The 19249-nt window shown below is 39.8% G+C and overlaps 2 protein-coding genes and 1 long non-coding RNA gene across 4 annotated transcripts in view; 1 reads left to right on the forward strand and 2 right to left on the reverse strand.

Moving 5' to 3' along the window:
- The window catches only part of LOC131334560 (probable serine/threonine-protein kinase At1g01540), a 3705-nt gene extending 3093 nt beyond the window's left edge, over positions 1 to 612 (forward strand). For both annotated transcript variants that reach the window (XM_058369643.1, XM_058369652.1), the window contains exons 6-7: positions 1 to 89; positions 257 to 612. The exon at positions 1 to 89 is cut by the window's left edge and continues 121 nt beyond it. In XM_058369643.1, coding sequence (XP_058225626.1) covers positions 1 to 89; positions 257 to 406 — 239 coding nt within the window. In that variant the 3' untranslated portion in view covers positions 407 to 612. The remainder of the gene's footprint in view (positions 90 to 256) is intronic.
- A 1821-nt stretch (positions 613 to 2433) lies between these two features.
- On the reverse strand, positions 2434 to 5648 carry LOC131334589 (small ribosomal subunit protein eS10z-like). The gene is made up of 5 exons (XM_058369698.1): positions 5505 to 5648; positions 5321 to 5369; positions 4484 to 4769; positions 3643 to 3781; positions 2434 to 2859 (listed from the first exon to the last, which is right to left on the reverse strand). Exons 1-5 carry the CDS (start codon positions 5505 to 5507, stop codon positions 2794 to 2796), a joined length of 543 nt encoding a protein of 180 aa, XP_058225681.1. The 5' UTR covers positions 5508 to 5648; the 3' UTR covers positions 2434 to 2793.
- A 3542-nt stretch (positions 5649 to 9190) lies between these two features.
- On the reverse strand, positions 9191 to 16577 carry LOC131334608 (uncharacterized). The gene is made up of 2 exons (XR_009202222.1): positions 16256 to 16577; positions 9191 to 9529 (listed from the first exon to the last, which is right to left on the reverse strand). It is a non-coding gene; the product is annotated as an uncharacterized LOC131334608 (long non-coding RNA).
- Between the last annotated feature and the right edge of the window lie 2672 nt (positions 16578 to 19249).

Below are 19249 nucleotides of genomic sequence, written 5' to 3' on the forward strand. Positions count from 1 at the left end.
TTAGATGTGTGGATCCTGATGCGCACAAGAGGCCCAAAATGGGACACGTGATTCACATGCTCGAGGCAGATGATTTGCTATTTCGCGATGTATGTCTTCATTTCAAAATCTTGTCACTGAGATTTACATATCGTCAAAACTACAAGAAACTTTTTTTTTGAACGGCCAAAACTACAAGAAACTACAATTAAAAGTAAAGATTTTCTGCTGAATCCCAGGCATATATCCAGTTTTGTTTTCTTTGCTTGATTTGCAGGAAAGACGAATTGGGAGTTCCCATCGCGGTCATAAGGAAGGGAATCGCAGTGCTTCAAAAGTAGGTGATAAGCAATTTGGTGAAGATGCTTCGGATACAAGTGAAGGTGATAGTAGTAGGAGACATGACAATCCAACTAGACACAGATAACCTTATGGAAAATGTGACAAATGGTTTGGTTTTCGTCAATTCATTGTTTAAGCTTTATTTACTCATCTTTTCCTTTGCGTTAGTACCCTAGCTTTATGCCCTTCAATTCCTATTAAATGGTAATCTGCATTGTCATACGCTTGGTTGTTGTAAGAGATTTACAATGAATTTGTATATATAAATGATAGATTCATCAGTTACAAGAATTGTATGACCCATTGATTGATTTTTCATTCTGAAACATTACTGGGATCTGCATTACGTTTTACATGCTTTCGCGCAGCTTGTGCGTGATTCACTGTGCTTTCGTGCAGCTTGTGCGTTATTCACTGTGCTTTCGTGCTGATTAGTTAGCTATGTCTTGGCACCGGATCAAGTTCACGCCATGGTCCTTATTTTAGACTCCTAGTCTCACGACCAGGTTTCAAGAGTCAAGAATCTTGCTGCAGTATCCCAGAAAATGGTCGCATAGGCAACCAGAAAATCCATAAAGTTTTGTAGGATGAGGATGCCTTTTGACTATTAATCTCAAAAAATCCTTACACTTCGGAAAAGGTTGAAGTGAGCAGCAACCTGATTAAGGTGCTACGACCCGACAACACAAGGGACAGTGCTTGTGTGGTATTGTAATGGCTCAAAGTCCACACCCGCTCGGATTGGACATTGTCTCGGGTGTTAAAAGTGTATTCGACATTTCTCACCACATCGTGCTGTTGGTAGTGAGTGTACCGGGACAACGCATCCGGGGGAGAGCTTGGTACCAAAAGCTAGCTCTCATTGAACCACCACACATTTGTGGGCCCTGTCACACAATGAATAATCTCTGCCTCATGGGCTGGATATGCATGGCAGACCAAAAAGCCATAAAGTACTAGGAATGCGTTAGCATCACTGCCAGCTCTGAAATTGGATGGCCATGTGAAGTGGAGCACAATTGCCTTGCTAATTTGGTTCAAATATCCAACTGGCAGTGGGAAGCCTCCTCGGTCCTCATGTGTTGTGGTGGTGGTTGTTCTTGTTGCAAGCTGGGCCTGCGCCATGTTCCTGTCTGGACGATGGGGCCATGGTTTTGGGTTTCACCATCAGTGGCTGGCTGGAGTTGGGTTGGTTGTGCCTGCGAGATGCTGACAAGGGCGTGTTTGGTCTGGAGTCGAAGAAAGCTGGCAATTATGAATGTATCCTTTAGTAGTAAGTTTTTCCCTTGTCCTTTGCAAGTTTTAATCAGGTACTTTACATTTCTTCCAGTCAGTTGACCCGAGAACTCGTCATTTCCCTTTATCGGTCACTCTTTCAGCTGGACAATATTTATTACTCCCTATTTCAAACCCAAGTCACATGATTCAAATTTAGTCCACATAGCTCCCACCCAGAATTCTGACTCAAATCTTTCCAAATTTACAAAGTAACCACAAACCGATAGCACGAATCAACAAAATAATTGATAACCCACAACCCACAAATTGAAAACGACAGCGAAACCCACTAACCCATACTAACGCTTTGTCAAGTGGTTCGTTTCCGCCACCGTCGAGTTCGATTAGGCCACCATCATTTCCGTGGAGTTCAATTTTTCCATTGCCGATCTCGTTTCCACCATCGTTGTCGTGCCATCATTTCCGTGGAGTTTAATTTTTCCATTGCCGATCTGTTTTCCACCATCGTTGTCGTGCAATCCGGCTCCGAAAGTTGCAAGATTCAAAGTGGGAAAGAGAGAAATATCCGAAGTGAGGGAGCCGTACCTCGCTGGTACTAGCGAGATACTGTAGCAGACAACCAATTCCCCGAGCATGGAGCCAGTCTGCTGCAAATGGGTATTTTGGGTTTGGGCTCATCAAAGTGAGATCCTCATTAGCTTAGCGTATTGGAGATGCTCTTACTCTTTCACTTGTTTGGGCAATAAAATTTCAACTCTTAAACATCAACATACAAAAAAAAATCCATTTTGCAAGAAATACACAAAAGCATATTTTTGAATTCTCAAAAGCTTTTTTTTTTTTTCCGCAATCAAAAACAGGGCAAATCAAGCATTCCATACAAACTTCCCATTGTTTTTATTCCAAAACACATGGGAAACGAAAACTACAGACAACCCATAAAGCATGCATCCAATTCAATGACTGTCACATGCATGTCTGTTCAGCTTAAAATCAACAATAAGAAAATCCATAACTATTAATCATCTCCAAAGCCAAAATCTAAGCTGAATAAGTAAACTAAGTAGCTCGCACAAACAGCATGAGAAACTACCTCACAAGTCCAACATCTCTCAACAGCCAAAAAGAACAGAGCACCAATGAAGTAATTTAGCGTATTTAAGAGCACTAGAACGTTCAAAATTTCTCAGTCACTTCCCTTCCCAGCAACAACTCAATTATGCCAGTCTTCCTTTACTCGATACTTCCATGAGCAGGCCCTGCACCAAAACTGCCACCACCGCGACCGAATGCAGGCCTCTGCATATGCACATCAAGAGAATTGAACACAATAGAATATTGAAAAGTGAATTATGACAGTATAGTGAAGAAATAAACTATACTAATGCCATCGACCTTTTGACAATCGAAACGAGTCTACTATTACTCCAAAAGTACGAATATCTTTCTCTAAATTAACACTTTAGGAATGACTCAAGTGCTCGAGTTCACAATACTAAAACCTCTTTTGCAAATTTATGGAGAGGTAAGGTTTGTACTCCAAAGTAAACTAGACATACCCCATAATGCACACTTCATGTTGATTTTTGGAAAAACTAATGCAATCTTCAAACTGTTGACCATTAGAAGCCACTCTTAACTATCAAACAAGTCAACAAAAGTTTCAAAAAGAAGCTCAGATGCACTGAAGTTCAGAAACTTCCATAGTACATTACAAACCATTTAATTGAGGAACTCATCTAGGCTCAACGTATTGTTGAGTAGATGACTTGGAGAGTTGTTCTTGAAAACCCAAAAGAGGCATACTAGATAAGCCAACCCATAGCTGAAGCATCCATTTACCACCAAAAGTTTATCCACCGATAAATCCACACTTAAAATGATCCAATGGTATAACAGGTTAGGAATCGAACATTTGTCACATGCAAAAGATTATCACATTACCATTTATTGTACAACAGTCAAGTAAAACTTATAAACCTATTAAAATTCACTCCGCAACTGAACATTTACCTATAACTCCATGATATGAGAGAGAGAGAGAGAGAGAGAGAGAGAGAGAGAGAGAGAGAGAGAGATTACGTTGAAGGAAGGTTGGTATTCAGCTGGAGCTCCTCCCTTGTCACCACCATACTCGCCAGGCGGACCACCTCTTGGAGCTCCACGGTAGCCCTCACGATCATTAAACCTTGACCTATCTCCGTCAAATCTAGGCGGACCACTGCAAATTCAAAACGTTGAAGCATTGTGACCGTTAGGGTTTTCTGTAATGGTAGAAACTGACGTATGTAATCTGGATTTTCAGTATACATTTTAATTTTATTTTAAAAACAATCACCCCTTGTACCTTTTAGTATTACATATTTTACCCGAAAGTTTTGAAAAAATCAAAATAACACGCCGACTAGTATCCGACTTTTGACTAATCCCGACTTTCCAACTAGTCACCCACTAATTCCCGCTTCATCATCCCAGCGACTAATGACCACCTAGCCCCCTAATCGAGTCAGCCAGGCCGACTTTTAGAACACTGCCTCACTGTCGGAAAATGTTATATAAAAAAAATAATTATCTTCTCAAAGAGACTAAAACATAAGAAAGCACAATAGGTTTCGACTCCTAAGATACGCACTTGCATCCAAACCCGACCTGTAGCCTAACCCCGTGATACATCATACAAGCTGCAACCTGTTATCTATTTATCTCACCAAGTAATCACGTCCAAACAAACTCCAATCAAACAATCCCGTTAGAAATGAGTTGTTGCAACACCAGCAACACCTAAAACGCTCAAGAATGGAAACAACTGAGACTGACAAGTGAAACTTCAAAACACGAATTAAAATTAAAATTAAAATTTCACAATAGAACTATATTAGGATCCATTATACTTAACCAAAGAAACTTGCAAATGTCATATTACCGTGGGCGATCGCCAGGGGGGCCACCAGGCCGACCACCAGCAGGAACAGGACGAGCTGCCCTTTTCAGGGTGTTGGGAACGATCTCAGATGGCAAGTTGAGGTATGTCCTCAGAAATTCAATGCCATCATTTGTCAAGTACCAATAGTAGTGCATCCAAGCGAATGTCTCCCTCACATACTCCTTCGATTTGAAGCTCTGCATCAGCTTGATCACTTGCAGGTTTGGGACATCGATTTCCGGGTGCTTGGCGAGATTGTAATCTTTCTTCGCATAACACACACCCTCTGCATATACAGAGAACAACGAAAATGTGTGCGATTTACACATGATTTTGCGAACAGATACATGCACACAGTGATGGATACACGATCACAACTTTAGGGATCCAAACTACTCTAATATGGGAGTGTGAACCTAAAGCTTCAAGATTATCTCACGATATATTTTTCATAGTTTTAGGGCCTGCTTGTTGGAGTTGGACGGGATTAACAGCGATGGGATGTACAATCTCATAAGATATATAATTCCATCTGATCAATAGATGAAACCAAGGTATAGTAGTAACCCATATTTTGTAAAAAAAAACACATCTGATGGATGTTTAATACGGATTATAAAAGTTTTAATCAATTAAAGGATATGTGGTTAAATTCAGCTATATAGTCCAACCAAATGCTCATATCCGGTTAAACATACAGACCTCGACACATTTCATGATTTATGAGCTGCGGTTGCCCCTTGGATTCATTTATCTATACCTATAGCCTATAAGTGTACACACACACACACACACACACACACACACACACACACACGAACCGAGATGTATACAGACCTTGAAAGAGGTACTTGGACATCTCTCTGCGGTTCTTCTCTGAAATAATCTGAAAAAAGACGATCAAGTTATGCTCATGAACTGAGATGTATACAGATATATACATGAACACAGAGAGATCTAAAGAGTGAGAGAGTAAACGGATGGAGAAGAGAAACAAGGGATGAGGAAAGAGGGATCTTACCATTGTCGAGATTGGAAGGAGATTGTGACGGCCGGAAGCAAATGCAAGCTCTCTCTCTCTCTCTCGCCGAAATTGCAAACCCTAGAGTATATACTCCTCCGCTACCGGGAATGTAAACCCTAGACAATACCATATACTACCACAACCATAAAATTACACTTTGTGTCCTTAAAAGTGTAAGCCAATTTTTACTTTGACCCTTCAACCTTTTGAATTTGTAAATTGTCCTCTTAAATAATTAGTTCTAGTTAACGTAGTCCAATTGCAAATTGTTATTGTCCGAAAGCACTTGTTTGTAACCAAAAAGTATGCTATAAACTGTAACCAAAAAAACGAAAAGGAAAACACTTGTTTTATAGTCGGAAAACACTGAAATATTTTCCAATGTGGCTCTCAAAAATTAAAATTTTCCTGTACTTGTCACGTAATTGTTCTTCTTTAGTGATTAATTTTAGGTGGTCAAAAAAAAAAAAAATACCACACACGTGAAAGTATTATATTTTTCAATATGGCCCTATGAAAGCTATAGGTTTTTAAAGTTTAGCACTTAATAAAGTGTTACATTATCAAGTACAGTAGTCAAATTAGAATTACTTAAACATGACATAACAAGAAATGGCCAAAAATTAAAACAATCTCAATGTTATAGAGGCTTTTATTTGATTTTGAAATGGAAAATGAAGGGTGATGGAATTACTTCTGCTTTGAATTTTTTTCGGTACGACATTTGTTAACTCCAATGCCCAATCAAAACAGGATAATTCTTCTTTTTAGCATCTTTAGTTCATTTTATCTTTCTTATCCCTCTCATTTCTTTTTACCTTTTTTTTTTTTTTTGCATGGACAACATTAGGTTATAATTTTGCTAATCACAATTGGTTATGGTTAGTAAAGCTTCACGGACCCACTAGTAGGGATGGCAATTCCACCCGACCCGACCCGACCTATCCCGTTCCCCGCCCCGAATGGGTAGGGGATTCGGGGATTATTTGGGGATCGGGTAGGGTATGGGGATAATTTTCAAAAAAAAAGTGAGGAACGGGTAGAGGGTGGATATGAGGTAGTACCCGCCCCATCCCCACCCCGCCCTACTAGCCTACTATATATATATACACACACACAGTTAGGTTCAGATGAGGGATCCCGTTTTTTGCATTTCGTGCGGGACTCCCATCTCAACCGTTGGATCTCATCCAACGGCTGGTGTTTTAAAGAGCATCTCACGGATCTCAAGCGGTCGGGTCACGGGTAAAAAGAGTTCTCGCGGGTCATGGGCACACACAAACGGATCCCTTATTTCTTTCTTTTCGTTTCACGCTGAAACACAGAAAGAGAGAACAAGAAGAACACACAGCGACGAACTCAGACGATTTTGGCGATTTCGACGAAGACTACGAAGAACTCAGACAATTTTGACGAAGAACACCACAAGGTCTCTCTCTCTCTCTCTCTATGTGTGTGTCTCTCTCGTTCCGTACGAGAACCAGAAACCCTAACCCGTTGTGTTTGAACACAAAAGAATGGAGAACGAAATCAATCTCCGACGAAGCCAGTCGACGAAGAAGAAGAACACCACAAGGTCTCTCTCACTATCTCTCTCGATCTCTCACTCTCTCTCTCTCTGTGGTTCCGTACAGAACCATAAAACCCTAACCCGTTGTGTTCAAACACAGGAGAACGAAGAACGATTTCGATCTCCAACGAAAATTTTTGATAGTTAAACCATAAACCCTAACCCGTTATATTCCCACACTTCATGTGATGTAGTTAAATTTGATAGTTTGATGGGTATTATAAAAAATTGCAACACGGCAGTACATGTAGCTAGTCATTGGAAATTGTAATTGGTCATGGTTCTATGCATGAATTATTAGTTGGTGTATGACTAGATTATTTTTTGTTGCTTATAAATCGTAAACTATGCCCACTAGCTATGGAATAGGCATGGTAGTTTACTGAATATGAATCTTGCACTCTTGTACAGATCTTCCAATTCTGTTGTATTCTATTTGTTACTAGTTTTGCAGGCATGTAAACCTGTTATGAGATCAGTTGAGAGGGTTCTTGTTCAAGTTAACATGAAGATGTTGGATGATGCTATAGTGTCCCCGGTCATTTTGGGGACACCGTAATTTTTGACATAACTTTACCATTATGAGCATAACTAAAACCCATTACAAGCATAACCGAACCCAAATAAGGTATAACCAAGAAATATCCAAAAAACCAACCAAGGCATAACCAAACCCAACCAAGGCATAACAAATAAGTTATGCTTTGCTATTGTTCTGTTATGCTCATAATGGTTTTGGTTATGCTCATAATAGGTTTTGGTTATACTCATAATGGTTTTGTTATGCCAAAAGTTACGGTGTCCCCAAAATGACCGGAAATACCGAAGTCATTCCCGAAGATGTTTTGTGCTCAATTGTTCTGTTTTTTATGCCTTATTGTTTTTTTTCATTTGTTTTAGTTTGCCTCAATTTGTCACCAACCCATATTCTTACTCCCTTTATTTGCCTGATTGCAGAAAGATTGGAGAGAGGAGAGATGAATTCAGGAAGAAAGTCAGCCACTGCGTGAGCAAATCGCAAGAAATGTTGTGAACTGCTGTTCTTATGCTGCTTTGTCCGACTTCTACGGGGAAAAGACCAAAAGTTTTTCATTGTGTCCAAGTTTTTTTAAAGGGTTTCTGACTCTGGTGTATTTATTTGTATTGTTCAAAGTTAGTGGAATAGAAAGAAGAAGGTAGTGCATTCTGGGTTTTTTTTTTTTTTTACTGTATTTGCTCTCTTAAATTAACCGGAAAGTCTATGGGTACATACATTTATGTATATACATCACGTACATACGCACTTTAGACCTGTCTCGGGTCTTATAAAAATGATCCGAACCGCTCATTTTGTTCAAAATAGTTTATTTACAATCCTCGTAAAAAATCAACTCAACCCTTATATCGGTAAAGGCGTTTACGATACATCCAACTTTGCTTTAGAATTCAGGCCTAGATTCTGTAGCAAAAATGGATGTTTAGTAAACACCTTCACCGATATCAGGTTGAGTTAAGTTTTCATAGAAATCATAAACAAACTATTCTGAACAAAATGAGCGGTTCGGATCTTTTTTGTAAGACTTAATACGGATTTAAAGTGTGTATGTACCTGATGTATGTACATGAGTGTATGTACCTATAGCAACACTCTTAAATTAACCATGTGGAATCTGTATTTCTGTACTGGTTTATCCAGAATCTGTATTTTGTGTACCTGTTAGTGTAAATTTTGAACAAATTAGAGAACAAATTGCTTTAAGTCACTCTTGAGAACACCCTGCACTCTTTCATTTCAGGATGTCTATGGATCAGAAACCTACAATCTTTCATCATGTTCAGTCGATCAAAATCATTCAAGGACGAGCAAAACATGATGGAGTACATCAAAAACCCCAAACCTTGTAATAAAATATCCCGAATGTGATCATAGTTATAAAACTTAATAGGCAGAAGAAGACCGAATTGATTCTTTTATCAAATACTCTCTACCCTTACTATCTAATTGACCTTGATTGCTGGCCATGATAAAACTACACAACACACAGCCCTTCCTAGCTCATCCCCAATTTTTGACCCCATTTTGCTTGTTTCTCCTCCACTAAAATTCAAGAATACAAAAAAAAAAAAGGTGCAATGAGAGACCCACAAGAGAGCAACTGGAATTGAATAAAGCAAATGTTTGCAAATGTTCACAATTCATAACAACATAACTCCATAACATAGCTCTATCTCTCTATCTCTCCATAACATCACTCCATAACATAAGTTGATCATCTTTTATAATCAAACTAAAACTTATATTAGAAATCGGAAATACATTGATCAAAGCAACAAAATACAAGTCCTGATTTTTACTGGTTCCCTAACGTAGTACAACAATCTTCCCTGCACCAATTTCGCTATGCATCAACAAAACAAGTTCTTGGAGACTTCGTGGCCTTGGTCTGGAGCTTTCCAACTCAACAGTCAACACCTACAAATAAAATAAGCTTGTGAGCTTTCCAACTCCAGTGGTGATTGAGTTAGACTACGGAAGAAATTATTTTAGAATATAGCATCTAAATCATCTTCAAGCATCTAAACATGTCAATAGATTCAATGTCTTACAACACAAGAAACACAATTACTTGAGTCTACAGAAATTTGTTCATTCCAGTCCACAGAATGTTTGGCCATTGCTATGAAACTACCAAGTAGCTACGAAACTACAAAAATTTGTAAAGGGGGTTGGATTGATGCTGACATTATCTTCTTGTTCCATTTCTGGCCACAGATCAACGACAACAAGCACAAATATACAGCTAGTCTTCTACAGAATCAATGAATCATTCTATAGTTTTTTGGATGCATTATGTTCATGACAACAAAGAAATGGAAATGAATACTCCTGATGGTTTATAAATTGAAATGAATACCACATGGCCTTGCAGCAATAGCTTATTTGGCAAAAGTGGGGGTCGTTTGTGTGGTGTGGTACTAGTCCAAAATCAACTTATTCCTTGTTCACCACCAAAAATATTTTCTTTTGGCAATATTATTTCTCGACTTTTAGGTTTCGCTGCAGGAAATACCAAAAATACGAAAAAGTTTTATTTTTTTCTAAAAAAGATAATATCTCACCACAGGACAAACAGATGGTTAATGAACATTTAGAGTTCTTCCAAAATGATGTATGGACACTTTTCAAGTAAATTTTCTGAATTACAGATTACCCCATGTCGATTTGGAATGAGAGATTCAAACCCTAAGTCATAGATTTCGACTAACAGAGAAGAAAAAAAAAGCTCTAATCGACATTGAAAAAGCTCTAATCGACATGAGGAGGAGGAGAAAGAGAATGAGCTAGAGAGAGAGAGCACAAAAATTTGCACTTTCCCCAATTTTTTGAACCCAGAAAATTTTGGGGGTTTGGAATAAACGGTTTCCAGTGGGGAGAGAGAGAGAGAGACCTTGTGGCGTTCTTCGTCGAAATCGTCTGAGTTCGTTGCTGTGTGTTCTTCTTGTTCTCTCTCTCTCTGTGTTTCAGCGTGAAACAAAAAGAAAGAAATAAGAGCATCTCCAACTGCATAGCCAATTGGAATATTTAGCTTAAATAGCTTGCCAATGCACAAAAAGAGCAAAACCAGCAGACTCGCTTCACCTTGGACGAACTGGCGTGGTGCTATAGTGCCTCACTCATTCGAGCGAGGTATTTCAGCCTCGCTCTGTCGATTTCTTCATCTTTTTCCTCTCTCCTCCCCTGGATTTGTCATCTCCCGCGCGATGAAACGCCGCTCTCGCTTTCCCGCGCGAAGTTCTTTCTCTTTTTCCTCTATACTCTAGAGTTGTGGAGATTTTTCATCCTCAAGATCGACCAGGTATTCCCCCCTCTCTCTCTCTGCCGAAATTAATTTCAACTTCATGATTTAGGTTTAGATTCTGTGATTAATTTGTTCATCTGGGGTATGAAATCGGAGAAGATTACTTGTGTGAATTAGATCATAGTTATAGAATTGGTACCTAAATTACATGTAAAACTAGGGTTACCACAATTCCCTACAAGGGTTAAAGAACGGCAAATCCAGATTAAGCCAAATCGTGGAATGAATAAAATTGAATTTTCTTAATAATTGTATGATTTATGAGTTCGGTGCCCCAACTATTGGTTTGAAGGGGACCCTGCTCATTGAGCTTATTCCATGAATAATATTTGTTGGGTTCTCTGTTTTGTTTAGGATTAGTGTCAGATTGTCATTATGGCTCAGTTAGCAACAATGCTACGTACACTCCTACTGACCACTCATCTCTCACATATGTGTCGGCCCCCATAATTAATAAGGCCCCATACAAATATGTGAGAGAGAAGTGGTCGGGAAGTGGCTTGTAAGATTGTTCCTAGACTTATTGTATATTTATGTTTTACCGTCTAAAATCAAGTTTGGGGTGGAGAGAAACAATTGGGTAATTTGGGAGAGAGGACTAATTATGGACATGGTTGGACGTGACCAGAAATAGTCTTGCTGCAAAGAGGGAATTTAGTCAATGCATGAGATTAATAAATCCGGATGTATATGCCTATAAAACACTGGACCAGCTGGTTCCGAATTAAGCATAGGGAGTTTGTTTAGACTACTGATCAGATTGTCGTTGGTGGTTGATTTCTTGTAGAATTACTAACTGCATAGGGAATCCTTGTTCTACATAAGGGTGCTATGAAGCACGAACATGCCTACATTGTCATTGTTTCTATGTCAAACTCGCCATGGACACGCCAAGATACATATGGGACACGCCAAGTTGCTCGTGCAATTAATGTTATTGCATATCTGGGACACTCATGTCTTAAGTGAGACATGTATGAGGACACGATGGAGTGTCACTTCATAATTGCCAAACGTATTTTTGGGGGATTTACTAGTACCAAACTTGTCACTTTTGCATTTCTGTTTGTTTTCTAATGGATCATCTATTAAGGATGTAGAAGTAGTGTTGGTTTCATTCTTTTCTAAGTTAGTGTCAGTTTCTATTAGTTTTAATTATTCATGGATAATATACATATTAGCGACCACTTAAGATATATGTGTGGGTACTACTCCATACGTCCCATATTCTTGGTTATTTATGTGATTTTAAACTTTATAGAAGGATATGCATTACTGTAGTTGTAATTTTGTAGATATTTATATTGTATAGTAGCAAACTTTTTTTAGTGAGGGTGATTTCTTGCACTGATTTGTTGTGGTCTCTACATAACAGGTGGTCTTATAGTCATCTCTTGAGGGATCCATTGCGAAGTCTGTAAAATTCTGAGTATTCAATCCGTAGTGTCCAGCCCCAACGTGTACACATTTTATTGGTCATGCTATGGCTTGTTCTTTTGCAACTAGAATGTCCTAACATTACATGTTCTTCCACGGTGACAACTACATCCAAACACTGATTTATTAAGTACATTTGTTAAACCCTGTCCTTATGGTAATGTTCTGTGGAGGTGCTACTGCCTCCTGCTCTAACATATCTGACAAATGGTTTCGTGACCACAAATGCTAGCATTTGGTCTGGTTTGTTCTCCTTTTCTTTCCTTAGTTTGCTTCTTTCCTGTTCAAACATTTTACCAGAAGGATAATCACAGATTCATGTACCACGTTACTTTCAGACTTCCTTTAATATCGTACATAAGGCAGAGCTTGAAAACAAAGGGGACATTGTACCACTCCTCAATCAAATACTTCACCTTGCTATCCATTGCATAAATGAGATTACTTGATTGCATAAATGGGATTAAATACTTGCACAAATGAGATTACATAATTGCATTAATGATATTAACTACTCCAAATTCCTATGACTGGCTATGTCGCTTCCATAAGTGCTCGACGAGGTCTGATTGAAGTTGGGAGTGAGTTTCTCTATTTCGAATAATGTGTTGGCGTCGAATGAACTCCATAAGTTCCGTTGTATGCTCATGCGATACTGGTTCGGGGAGAGGTCCATCATTCCTTTCATATTCAAAGTCTTGTACATCATCTTCTCGCTCATCCTCAATGATCATGTTATGCATTATTATGCATGCTTTCATAACAACTTTGAGCATGCTACGTCCCCAAAAACGTGCCGGTTGACGTATAACCGCAAAACGAGCTTGAAGCACTCCAAATGCACACTCTACATCATTCCTTGCTGATTCTTGGGCTGCTGCGAAATATTTCTTTTTGTTTCCTTGCGGATGTGGAATTGTTTTCACAAATGTAGACCACCGAGGATATATACCATCTGCTAGATAATATCCCATCGTATAGTTATGACCATTGATCGAGTAGTTGGCTGGAGGAGCACGTCCTTGGGCCAATTCAGTAAAGACCGATGATCTTTCTAACACGTTGATGTCATTATTACCTCCCGGTAATCCAAAATATGAATGCCATATCCATCGGTCATACGACGCTACCGCTTCCAGAATAACTGTTGGTTCGCGAATAGGGCCACTATACATTCCTTTCCATGCCGTTGGACAATTCTTCCATTTCCAATGCATACAATCAATACTTCCCAACATCCCAGGAAATCCACGTTCACCAACTGCTAGCAATCTAGCAATGTCATCGCTAGTGGGTGACCTTAAGTATTCATCAGAAAAAATCTCAATCACCTCTATGACAAATCTCTTTAGACTTTAATGCGTTGCTTTCCCCTATCCTCACAATCTCATCTAAAAAATCAGCCGATACCCCATAAACAAGGATTCGAATTGCTGCTGTGATCTTTTAAAGTGAAGACAAGCCGAGCTTTCCGGCAGCATTTCTTGTTTGGACAAAGTATGGATCATGTGCTTCTACCGCAGCTTGAATATGGAGAAAAAGAAGACGCCTCATACGAAACCTCCTTCAAAAGTACTTGGGAGGATAAACGGGTGGTTCCGCAAAATAGTCGCGAAAAATCCTTTCATGGCCAAGGATAGTTCCACGATCAATATATATGCGACCATGAACAGAACCACGATGTCGCACTACTTCTCTCTCACTTTTTAGTCGTTCTTCTTCCATAGCAATTACGGTAAGTATCTCCAAATCATCGTCGTCTGAGTCAAGAAGGAGAAAATTTAGTAGAGCATTGCGAGACATAATTTAGAAAGACGAAATGACGTATCGACAAAATTAAGATTGAGATGATTGTGAAAATGAGAGCAAATATGGGAAAGAGTAAAGGTTAATAAGATAAAAAAAAAAAAAATTGAGATGGTCTGGGAAGAAAGTTGGTGGAGAATATAGATGAAAGGAAAAAGTAGTATGTATATAGTTGTGTGAAGTGGAAGAAAACTGGCGGAGATATAGCTGTAGGTTTTTTTTTTGCGGGTTACCGTTTGTTTTTTTTGCAGGTTACCATTTTTCTTTTCCTTTGCATAGCCTAAAGGCTAGTTTACTGGGGTATTGTATTTGCTGGAGGCTAGCTAATTTAATTTCTGGCATATTTCCTAGCCCAAATGGCTAGGAATTGCTGGAGATGCTCTAAGGGATCCGTTTGTGTGTGCCCATGACCCGCGAGAACTCTTTTTACTCATGACCTGACCGCTTGAGATCCGCGAGATGCTCTTTAAAACGCCAGCCGTTGGACATCCAACGGCTGGCATTTTAAAGAGCATCTCGCGGATCTCAAGCGGTCGGGTATATAGGTTCAGATGAAGGATCCCGTTTTTTGCATTTCGTGCGGGACTCCCATCTCAGCCGTTGGATGGGCTGGCGTTTCAAAGAGCATCTCACGGATCTCAAGCGGTCGGGTCACGGGTAAAAAAAGTTCTCGCGGGTCATGGGCACACACAAATGGATCCCTTATTTCTTACTTTTTGTTTCATGCTGAAACACAAAGAGAGAGAGAGAGAACAAGAAGAACACACAGCGACGAACTCAGACGATTTTGGCGATTTCGACGAAGACTATGAAGAACTCAGACGATTTCAACGAAGAACACCACAAGGTCTCTCTCTCTCTCTATGTGTGTGTCTCTCTCGTTCCGTACGAGAACCAAAAACCCTAACCCGTTGTGTTCGAACACAGGAGAACGGAGAACGAAATCAATCTCCGACGAAGCCAGTCGACGAAGAAGAACACCACAAGGTCTCTCTCTCTGTCTCTCTGGATCACTCTCTCTCTCTCTCTCTCTCTCTCTCTCTCTCTCTCTCTCTAGTTCTGTACAGAACCATAAAACCCTAACCCGTTGTGTTCCAACACAGGAGAACAAAGAACGATTTCGATCTTTGACGAAATTTTTTGATAGTTAAACCATAAACCCTTACCCGTTATATTCCCACACTTCATGTGATGTAGTTAAATTTGATAGTTTGATGGGTATTATAAAAAATTGCAACACGGCAGTACATGTAGCTAGTCATTGGAAATTGTAATTGGTCATGGTTCTACGCATGAATTATTAGTTGGTGTATGACTAGATTATTTTTTGTTGCTTATAAATCGTAAACTATGCCCACTAGCTATGGAATAGGCATGGTTGTTTACTGAATATGAATCTTGCACCCTTGTACAGATCTCCCAATTATGTTGTATTCTGTTTGTTACTAGTTTAACTTGAACAAGAACCCTCTCAACTGATCTCATAACAGGTTTACGAGCCTGCAAAACTAGTAACAAACAGAATACAACATAATTGGGAGATCTGTACAAGAGGGCAAGATTCATATTCAGTAAACTACCATGCCTATTCCATAGCTAGTGGCATAGTTTACGATTTATAAGCAACAAAAAATAATCTAGTCATACACCAACTAATAATTCATGCATAGAACCATGACCAATTACAATTTCCAATGACTAGCTACATGTACTGCCGTGTTGCAATTTTTTATAATACCCATCAAACTATCAAATTTAACTACATCACATGAAGTGGGAATATAACGGGTTAGGGTTTATGGTTTAACTATCAAAAATTTTTGTCGGAGATCGAAATCGTTCTTTGTTCTCCTGTGTTGGAACACAACGGGTTAGGGTTTTATGGTTCTGTACGGAACCACAGAGAGAGAGAGAGAGTGAGAGAGATCGAGAGAGACAGAGAGAGAGAGACCTTGTGGTGTTCTTCTTCTTCGTCAACTGGCTTCGTCGGAGATTGATTTCGTTCTCCGTTCTCTTGTGTTCGAACACAACGGTTTAGGGTTTCTGGTTCTCGTACGGAACGAGAGAGACACACACACATAGAAAGAGAGGGAGACCTAGTGGTGTTCTTCGTCGAAATCGTCTGAGTTCTTCATAGTCTTCGTCGAAATCGCCAAATCGTCTGAGTTTGTCGCTGTGTGTTCTTCTTGTTCTCTCTCTCTCTCTGTTTCAGCGTGAAACGAAAAGAAAGAAATAAGGGATCCGTTTGTGCGTGCCCATGACCCGCGAGAACTCTTTTTACCCGTGACCCGACCGCTTGAGATCCGCGAGATGCTCTTTAAAACGCCAGCCGTTGGATGAGATCCAACGGCTGAGATGGGAGTCCCGCACGAAATGCAAAAAACGGAATCCCTCATCTGAACCTAACTGTATGTATGTGTGTGTGTGTGTGTGTATATATATATATATATATATATATATATACAGTCAGTCTCAAATGAAGGAGTCCTTATTTTAGTTAAAATTCGGACCTCCTCATTTCTCACATTTTCCGATCGAATCCCGATGAACCGAGCCGCTCAATGTGTTCAGAACGTGATTTTAAGGGTACTCACGAGAAATCGGCAAAAAAAAATGACCGGGAAGGGCTTCATCCGAGCAGTTTTTGTTTGAACCGTTCAATAAAAAATAAACAAAAACTGCTCGGATGAAACCCTTCCCGGTCATTTTTTTTGTTGATTTCTCGCGGGTACCCTTAAAATCAAGTTCTGAACATATTGAGCGGCTCGGATCATCGAAATTCAATCGGGAAAGGGATGTCCGCATTTTATTAAAATGAGGTGGTCCTTACGGGAGACGGACTATATATATATATATATATATATATATATATATATTTATATATATATATATATATATATATATATAGATATATATCCCCGCCCTACTAGCCTACTATATATATAGATAAGTTAGGGTTTTCCCATTTCCCAGTCGCCACTCTAGAGACTTACGTCTCCGATCCCCAGCCCCATTAGCCTACTGGTCTTGTTTGTTTGAAATTATTTTTATTTCAATTTGGTTTGTAATGCACTATGACAGCAACTATGTGACTGTTTTAATTTAAATTTGGTTTGTAATGGCACTGCGGCAGCAAATATGACTGTTTTCATTTTAATTTGGTTTGTAATGGCACTATGGTAGCAACTATGGCTGTTTTCCTTGGCATTTGGTTTGTAATGGCAACGTAGATTGTTTTTTTTTTTTTTTGAATTTAGTTTCATGGTTCGTATTTTATGGCAGGTGACTTTTTTTTTTTTTAAAGTTTTGGATCTTTGGATCCCCGATTCCCCACGGGGATCCCCGCTCCCCGTTTGGGGCGGGGATGGAGGGTAAAATAAATCCCCGGTGGGGATTGGGGCGGGGATGGGGAGCGAATTGGGTTCGGGGATCGGGGACGGGGATAGTGGTATCCACCCCCGACCCACCCCATTGCCATCCCTACCCACTGGCCACTATAAGGCCTTGTTTGGCCGGAAAAAATAAGCTCTATTATTGCCTTATTGGGTTTCAATAATCCTACAACTTAGGTCTATTGACTTATTGAGAAGTCAAAAGCCCATTTCATCCCTCCATCCAACCAAAGGAAAATAAAGTCAAAGCCCAATTTACTTGGATTGATGGCTTGGTTGGCTAAATAAGCAAATAGTTCAGGCTTGGTTTTTTTAGGCAAACCAGGCCTAAATCACTTCCCCCTGCTATTAGACCTAGCCCAGATCGGGCCCTACGTGCTGGTCAACCAATATTGTATAGTTTTTGCTTAACAAAAAGTGTAAATTTCTACTCTGGCTAGCCATCAAATGGAATGCACTCCCAACAGTCTATGCAAATGTCTATTCAAATCCCAAAACAAATGCAAAACCCAACAATACACAGATATATACACTACGATACACAACAATGTCCTCTCCATCACTCTGGATCCCCGATTCCCCACGGGGATCTCCGCTCCCCGTTTGGGGCGGGGATGGAGGGTAAAAATAAATCCCCGGTGGGGATTGGAGTGGGGATGGGGAGGGATTTGGGTTCGGGGATCGGGGACGGGGACGGGGACGGGGATAGTGGTATCCACCCCCGACCCTCCCCATTGCCATCCCTACCCACTGGCCACTATAAGGCCTTGTTTGGCCGGAAAAAATAAGCTCTATTATTGCCTTATTGGGTTTCAATAATCCTACAACTTAGGTCTATTGACTTATTGAGAAGTCAAAAGCCCATTTCATCCCTCCATCCAACCAAAGGAAAATAAAGTCAAAGCCCAGTTTACTTGGATTGATGGCTTGGTTGGCTAAATAAGCAAATAGTTCAGGCTTGGTTTTTTTAGCCAAACCAGGCCTAAATCACTTCCCCCTGCTTTTAGACCTAGCCCAAATCGGGCCCTACGTGCTGGTCAACCAATATTGTATAGTTTTTGCTTAACAAAAAGTGTAAATTTCTACTCTGGCTAGCCATCAAATGGAATGCACTCCCAACAGTCTATGCAAATGTCTATTTAAATCCCAAAACAAATGCAAAACCCAACAATACACAGATATATACACTACGATGCACAACAATGCCCTCTCCATCACTCCGTCACCTAATAATCGAAGGATTAAGCTTCCATCTCTCTCCACCAACTCTCGAAACCCAATAAATCGAATGATTCGATCAAAGCTCAAACGCACAACAACTCGCTTGAAATCAGAAGACCCCCAAATTGGAAATCCACAAATTGAACTGCACAACAAATTGAATACATTGATCTAATCTCAAACCCACAACATCTCAAGAAAAAAAAAAACTAACCGCACACCCAAAATGACTCGTCTGAGTTCATTGTTATGGGTGTTTCACTTCTGATGAAATTTCAACAATCGCAAAGTGTTATTCTGGGAAGTTTCGAGACCTTTTTTAATCAAACCCCACCAGAATCAAAGATGGTGACGACGACGAAGCCAACGACATCTGATGACAACGACAAAGCCAACAATGCCGGAGCCAATGCTGTGATGAGAGAGAGAGAGAGAGAGAGAGCCGAGGCTATTGGGTAAAGCTTTTTACTGCAGAGG

Source organism: Rhododendron vialii, chromosome 1a (assembly GCF_030253575.1).
Source record: "Rhododendron vialii isolate Sample 1 chromosome 1a, ASM3025357v1".
In the NCBI taxonomy this organism is placed as follows: Eukaryota; Viridiplantae; Streptophyta; class Magnoliopsida; order Ericales; family Ericaceae; genus Rhododendron; species Rhododendron vialii.

What these genes read in the sequence shown, in the direction of transcription:
- LOC131334589 (XM_058369698.1), bottom strand. An exon ending in CCCCCTGGCGATCGCCCACG is followed by an intron (nt 3,782 to 4,483) that starts GTAATATGACAT and finishes TTGAATTTGCAG; the next exon opens with TGGTCCGCCTAGATTTGACG. An exon ending in AATACCAACCTTCCTTCAAC is followed by an intron (nt 2,860 to 3,642) that starts GTAATCTCTCTC and finishes GTGCATATGCAG; the next exon opens with AGGCCTGCATTCGGTCGCGG.